Source organism: Chinchilla lanigera, unplaced genomic scaffold, assembly GCF_000276665.1.
Source record: "Chinchilla lanigera isolate Chin_1 unplaced genomic scaffold, ChiLan1.0 scaffold00013, whole genome shotgun sequence".
NCBI lineage: Eukaryota > Metazoa > Chordata > Mammalia > Rodentia > Chinchillidae > Chinchilla > Chinchilla lanigera.
Window position 1 is genome coordinate 25,425,615 of NW_004955414.1, and position 7,501 is coordinate 25,433,115.

At 48.7% G+C, this 7,501-nt stretch overlaps 1 protein-coding gene across 1 annotated transcript in view; it reads left to right on the forward strand.

Annotated features, from left to right (window-relative positions):
- Swap70 (SWAP switching B-cell complex 70kDa subunit) overlaps positions 1–7,501 on the forward strand; it is a gene marked incomplete at its 5' end in the record, with an annotated part of 59,096 nt that overhangs the window by 39,967 nt on the left and 11,628 nt on the right. Inside the window, 2 exon segments of the mRNA XM_013512023.1 lie at positions 2,420–2,527; positions 4,222–4,388. Coding sequence (XP_013367477.1) covers positions 2,420–2,527; positions 4,222–4,388 — 275 coding nt within the window.

Sequence of the window (7,501 nt, forward strand, 5' to 3'; positions counted from 1 at the left end):
TCTCCTGCTTAGAGTCCATTGAACTTCTTAGATGTGAAGGTAGTGTTGCCCATCAAATTGGAGAAATTTTTATAGTCATTTCTTCAAAATTGTTTTCTCTTCTTTTCTCTTTCCTTCTTCTCCTTCTGACCCTTCCTTTATGCAGAGACGTGTGCAGAATGGTGTCCCACATTTCCGTGAGGCCTTGTTCATTTTTCCTCATCCTTTTTGCCTTCCTCTGATTGTGTAATTTCTGTGGCTCCATCTTCAGTAGTCTCCTTGTAGCCCAAATGTACTGTTAAGTGTTTAGTAATTTTTGTTTCAGTTATTGTACTTTTAAATTCCAGAATCTCTATTTAGTTCTCTTTAAAATTTCTGTGTTTTTCTTGATGTTCTTTATCTGCTGGGACATTGTTGTTCCTTCTGTTACTTTAAGCATGACTTTCTTTAGTTCTTCGAACATTTTAATAATAACTGCTTTGACATCTGATCAGCTTACCATAGGGGCCTCTGCAAAGACAGTTCCTGTTGCCCTTCGCCCAGCACCTAGTGCAGGTTACACTTTCCTGTGTGTATTTTAATGTCTCATAATTTTTACTGAAAACTGTGGATTTTAGAAAACACTTTGCGACAACTCTTGATACTAATTCTATCCGCCCAAGTGCATATTGTTGCTTGCTTACTTGTTTGGAGATTCAGCTTCACTGTCTTCTGGGCTTGTGCTTCTCAGAGGCACAGCCTGGCACACCCAGTCAGCCCGGGGAGACCCTGATGTTGGCGGAGTTCCCTTTGAATGCCTTCCTCTCCGTTACGCTGCCCACTTCTGTTGATATCTTGCCCGCTGCTAGACCTCACTGATTTCAGAGTGATTGCTTTTCGTTTGCCACAGTAACCTGGGCCTTAAACTGCCCCACGTAGTCTGATAGCGTTGGAATTCAGGCCCTTTTGTCATCAAGGCCAGCCTTTAAGACTAGCTAGTTCCTGCCACAGGAGGGCTCTGCTTCCTAGCTTTCTCCTTCCCTGTTTCTGTCAGACTTCTGACTGGTCTGTGGTTGAGTCGTGCTTGTGGAGCTACCAGCCTTCTCTTAGCTCCTTATGACTCAACTCTGCCTTGTTCTGACAGTGCCCTTAGTTTCCTACTACCAGCCCCCACTCCCCGAAGTGCTGGGGGTTGAAGCCCAGACCTAGGCAAGCGCTCTGCCGCGGAGCTGCGACCCAGCCCCTCTCCCTGTGGGAGCTGCTTTCCCACACGGCAGGTTGGGAGAAGGTGTTCAGACCCAGTCTTTGCAGCCCACCTGTGAGTGGGGGCTGCCGGAGGATGAGAGCCCCAGAACTCTCAGCCCCTTCTGTAGCATGGAGCTGGGAGGTGAGAAATACCCCTCCTGGAGAGTTAGAGCAGCCCTGGGCGTGAGCTGAGGGGAGACGAATCCCTTGTTCTTGGTTTTCTCTATCTGGAGCGAAGCTTCTTTCTCATGCATGTCGTGAGCAAGGAGAAGGGTGTACCCTGCTCTTACTGAGGGCTGGTCTGGTTAGTTCTTTCTTCTTTCCCCTCCCTCCCTTCTTTCCTTCTCCTTCCTTCCCTTGGGTAGAGCTGGGGATTGAATCCTGGGCCTTTTGTACGCTAGGCAAGTGCTCTACCAATAAGGGACACCCCTATCTCTAGTAGATTTTCTTTTTTTTTTTTTTTTTTGTTAAATTTTTTTCTCCGGTACCGGGAACCGAACTCACGACCTTGCGCTTGCCAGGCAGGCGCTTTTGCCGCTGAGCTAAATCCCCAGCCCCCTCTAGTAGATTTTCTTAGATAAATGTTCTCCAGCACTATGTGCCTTTAGGATAATTTTAGAAACTTTTCTTAAGACAGGCTCTCACTATGTAGTTCAGGTTGGCCTTGAATTCACTGTGTACCTCACACTAGCCTCGAACTTGCGGCAGTCCTTCTGCCTCAGCCTCCCGAGTTCTGGAATTACAAGCGTGTGCCACCACCCTCTGGCATTTTTTAGAAACTTTGAAGATTTTTTTAAAATTAATTTTTACCAGTTATGGTTGTTCTTCTGGTAAAAAAGTTCTGGGATTTGAGCTCTGGTAAAAGTTTTAAGGAATAATGTGTAAGGGGACAAAGCTATACAGAAAGACCTTAGGAAATGGATCTGAAACCTCATGAATGCTGTTGCAAGAGTCTGACTCAAGGGTGATACTAAAACTTTGTCTGCAGAGCATTGTTCAGATTAATCAGTAACCAGTCACTTACCTAATTTTCTTTGTATGTTGGTTGGGTAGTTGTTGGGATGGAATTCCAATGGGTCTGATAGTTTTTATTCTACTTGTATTGAGTGTTACGGATCTTTGGCTTCTCTCATGCTTCAGTGTGTCCGTTTTCCTCGATAATGTACATTGATTGTAACAGTTCCACTTTTCTGGGGCTGGGCTTTTGATTGGGTAGAAACTGGAGGAAGCAGCTTCCCGTGCAGCAGAAGAGGAGAAGAAACGCCTTCAGACTCAAGTGGAGCTGCAGGCCAGGTTCAGCTCGGAGCTGGAGCGTGAGAAGCTGGTGAGAGCCACTTGGCCCGGGAGGCTGGGAGCGGCCATCTTGTCACAGGGCTTTGCTGCTGACTTGCAGTGACTACTGGGGAAGTTGTGTATTCATCCATCCATCCATCATCCATCCATCCATCCATCATCCATCCATCCGTCCATCCATCATCCATCCATCCATCCATCCATCATCCATCCATCCATCATCCATCCATCCATCATCCATCCATCCATCATCCATCCATCTGTCCATCCATCATCCATCCATCCATCATCCATCCATCCGTCCATCCATCATCCATCCATCCATCATCCATCCATCCGTCCATCCATCCATCCATTGCCCCTTTATTGTCCGACTTCTGCCCCAGAGATATAAAGATGAGAGATGTGAGCCTGGTGTCTAAGACCCTTCGCAGACATTGATGGAAGGGGTGATAAATGCGCAGTCAGGGTGACTGTATGTCCTGATTTGCCTGGGACGGTGCCACCATCCTGGTGTTATTAATAATGTCCCTTCTCATTCTCAAGAGTTCTGGTTGGAAAATCAGTAGTAATGAGGAAGGAACGTAGATTTCCTGACCTGTTTCCTCTGTAATGAGCCAGAAGGAGGGGTCTGGTCCTTGGTCGGCTGCTCCTCAGTGCTCCCAAAGTCCAGGTTGCTGGGGGCGGTGGCTGGGTTAGTGGAACCCGGCGGTGTCCTGCTGAGTGGCACCAGGTGTGAGGATGCCAGACTCAGAGCCTAAGTGTGCTCCTGGCACTGCTTTCGCCCTGCTGGTCGCTCAGTTGAGAGAGCTGTGGTGTGTGGCGAAGGGAGGCGCAGCAGAGGCAGGCAGACCAGGCGGCCTTCTCTGCTCTCTGCTCCTTCCTGCCGCCCAGCTTTCCTCCTTACACGCAAGGCTTATGGGTGCTCTGCCACTGTACTTCTCCTGAGGACAAAGCGAGCTAATGCAAGTAGAATACCTTACAGACTGAGATGTGTGCTGCTGTGTATTTTAGATTTAGACTTTATTTGTGGTACTGAGAATTGAACCTGGAGTCCTTGTGCTGAGCTGTATTCTCAGCCCTTTTTATTTTGAGACAGTCTCACTGACTTGCCCAGGCTGAGTTTGAACTTGCAATCCTCCTGCTTCAGCCTCCCAGAGTGCTGGGATTACAGGTTTGTACCACCACACCTGTTCTTTATTTTTTTAAATTTAAGGCAGGAATCTAAGCTCTTTGATCCAGAAGGGAAAACCCGGGCACTTGTTAAGATACTGACTTAATTGCTTGAGTCCCCCAGGGCTGAAGGCGAAGGAGCCTCTTGCAGGCCAGGCTGCCCTCCCTTAGATTTAACCTGGGCTGTTCCGGCTGGGGAAGACTCCGTTCCTTTCAGAGGTAGTGAATGGTGAAGAGGTTGTGGCTTTGCGACGGGATGTAACTTCAAGAGAAATTCTGCAGGGGAGCACTTTTTTCTTGACTTGAATCAGTGTGTGGAGTGGAAAGGGTGGAAAATACCCCAGAGCAGGAGCGTAGGTCGTAGTCCATTTCCTGGGTGTGTGCCAGTTTGCTCGTCTTCACTCCAGGAGTGGAGGACAGGCCGCCACACAATGGCTGCAGCTCCGGGTAACCATGTGGCGGGTGGTGGGCGGCGGGCGGCGGGCAGGCCCCCAGGACGGCGTGGGGCACTCCCTGCACCCGTGTAAACACGATGACGTTTCACACCCTCAGATTAGGCAGCAGATGGAGGAGCAGGTCGCGCAGAAGTCCTCCGAGCTGGAGCAGTACCTTCAGCGAGTGCGGGAGCTGGAGGACATGTACCTGAAGCTGCAGGAGGCCCTGGAGGACGAGCGCCAGGCTCGGCAGGATGAAGAGACGGTGCGCAAGCTGCAGGCCAGGTGCTGGAGCAGTTTGCACCCTCGCTTTGCGTTCCTCCCCTGGGCTGATGGTTCCTGCGGACCAGCACCGGGGAGGAGAGGGAGGAGGGAGGAGGGTTTCGGCGCTCAGTGGAGGAGCGCTGGAGAGCCCTGGACGCTCGGCTGGCTTGGTGTTTCTTCTCACTTGGGCCAGTCTTATTGATAAAGGGGAAAGAAACTGCCAACCTGAAAGACATCTGGGATGAGTTCGTGTTTTCTAAAATCGAAGAATGAATTTAGGAACAACGGAGGTTGAGAGCAGAATATACTTACTGAAGGAAAGAAAGCTTCTGTCCAAGAGAGGGACAGAAGGGGGCCCAAGTGGGTTGCGAAGGACCCTGTCTTTCCTAGGGATTTTATAGAGCAGAACCACGAAGTGAGGCGAGTCAAAGGTAGGAGGGCAAATGGGAAGTGCAAGGTGGCACGAGGTGGGACAAAACTATGGTCAGCCAATAAGATGACGAGCATAAGAGCTCAGGTAATATTGATTAAATCAGGATCAAATGGGGAAGCGAGTCATGTAGCAAGCGGGCATGAATACAGAACGGGCTTTTCCTGTAGGGGGTTGGGATAGTGGCTGTTCCTGGCTTTATCAAGGTGATCACTACCTATTTAGAATATCAGTCCCTGAGGTCCATCCCTAGGGAGGTGGGTGGATGCATTTGTTTATCCTTTTGTCTCGAGGTCTGGCCCACGGTAGAAGTGCCTGTCTCTTCCACTTTCTCCAAAGTGTCTTCCGTACTGGCTGCTTCAAGGGCCCAGCCCTGTCTGACTGCCTATAATATTTCTGTCTGACTCAGCTGCCTATAACGGTATTCTGTAATCGGGATCTCCCAGCCTGGACTATGGGCTGGTACCTGGCCAGTGTGCATTGGGAACAGGGCTGCATGGCAGCGGATGAGCGGTGGGCGCGCAGCTATGCCTCATCTGCATCACAGCTGCAGTCACTCACATCACGGCCTGAGCCTCACTCCTGTCTGAACAGGGGCGGCTCTAGAGCCTCAGGAGCAGGGACCTGCCATGAACTGTGTGCACGAGGGATTTAGGTTACCATCCCCTTACGCGCTAATCCTAAAACCACCCCGCCAACATCGCCCTCACCCCTGTCTGTGGAATAGCTGTCTTCCATGACACCAGTCCCTGGAGCCAGAAGAGTTGGGGACCACTGTTCTAGAAGGTGTACCCAGATCAGTTCTCTTGAGAACTTGATTTCTTCACCCTGTATCAGACCAGAGAGACCCCTAGTCCTTAGTGTGGTGTTGGGGCCAGATTCAGGCCAGAGACGCGGCCAGTTTAGGGGCATAAGGAGATGTGCTTGCTCATTCTTTTCTTTTCTCCTCCCTCCTTTCCTTCCTTCCTTCCTTCCTTTCTTCCTTCCTTCCCTCCTTCCCTCCTTCCCACTCTCTCTAGGTACTTGTCTGTAGTGCGTAATGATCACCTTCCTCATGGGGAATTAGGTACATGTACACATTTTAATTCTTTTGTCGTCCCCTCTGTCTTGGTTACTTTTCTCTCATTGCCGAGACAAAATACCTGACACCCAGAATTAAGGCAGGAAAGGTTTATTTAGCTCACAGTTTGGGAGGTTTCATTTCATACTCGGCTCGCTCCAAGGCAGAGTGGCACATGGCAGAGGGCAACAGTTCATGGTGGTGGAAAACAGCAAAAGCAGCAAGAGCAAAAGGAGGAGCAGCAGCAAGCAGCCTCTTTTTCTCCCTCACATATGCAAACTATCTGCCCCAAGGTCGGTGTAGCACATAATCCCAGCATTGGATCATGAGTCAGTCATAAACTCGAAAAGCCCACCCATGACTGCATGAGGCTTTGGGAGGACATCCAGACACAAATCAACACTCTCCTTCCCTTGCCTGCCCCCTCCCTTCATCTCTTGATCCTTTTCCCCTTTGAATTTTTGTGCCAGTACCATGCTGTGTTTTGTTTTGTTTTTTCCTTGTTTACAGCTATAGCTTTGCAACATAACTTCAAATCTGGCTTTGTGATGCCTCCTGCTTTACTTTTTTTTTTTTTCCCCTTTAGTACTAGGAATCAAACTCAGGACCTTGTGCTTGCTAGGCAGGCGCTTGTGCCTCTGAGCTGTATCCCTGGCCCCTTTTTTGTCTTTTTGAGACAGGGTCTTGCTATGCAGTTCAGGCTGGTTTTGAGCTCACTTTATAGCCCAGGCTGGTCTCACACTCAACAATCCTGCTGCTTCAGCCTTCTGAGTGCTGGGATTACAGGCATGTGCCACCATACCCGGCCTGTGCTGCTTTTGTTACCCAGGATTGCTTTTGGTATTTTGGGCCACCTCTGGTTCCATGTGAATTTTAGGATTGTTTTCTCTAGTTCTTTGAGGAATGCTGTTGGTATTTTGATTGGGATTGCATTAAATCTGTGTATCAGTTTTGGAAGTATGGGCATTTTGACTACATTGATTCTGCCTATGCAGGAACAGGGATACTGTCTTATTTTTCTTGTCGCGGAGACATAATACTCAATACTAAATTAAAGGGCAAAGGTTTATTTAGCTCAGTTTGTAGAGGTTTCAGTCCATAGTCAGCTGGCTCCAAGGCAGGGTGGCACATGGCAGAGGGGCATCCCAGGGGAGAAACAGTTTATGGCAAGCAGGTCAGGCAGAAGTCAGTGAAGCAGCAGCAGCAGCAAGCCTGCCCTTATATTTCACTCAGGCTCCCCACCCTGAGGGCGATGCCTCCCACACCCAGGGTAGGGCAGCATTAACCCATCACACATCCTAGATCCAGCCACCTCCAAAAAGCCGCACCTATGAGCACATGAGGCTTTGGGGGGACATCTAGATATAAGCCATAGCAGATACCTTTCCATTTTTTTGATGTTTTCTTTTATTTCCTTTTTCAGAGTACTAAAGTTTTCACTGTAGAGATCTTTCACTTCCTTGGTTAGGTTAATTCTTATTTGACTTTTTTTTTTTATTTTAAAGAGTAAAAGAAGGATAACATAATAATAGAGGGGACTTAGCAAATTACAGACAAAATGGTAGGAAATTATCAATGGTTATTGTTTTACATATTGTTATCTACCAAATAGTTTCTCAGGAAAACAAATAGACAAATAATAGT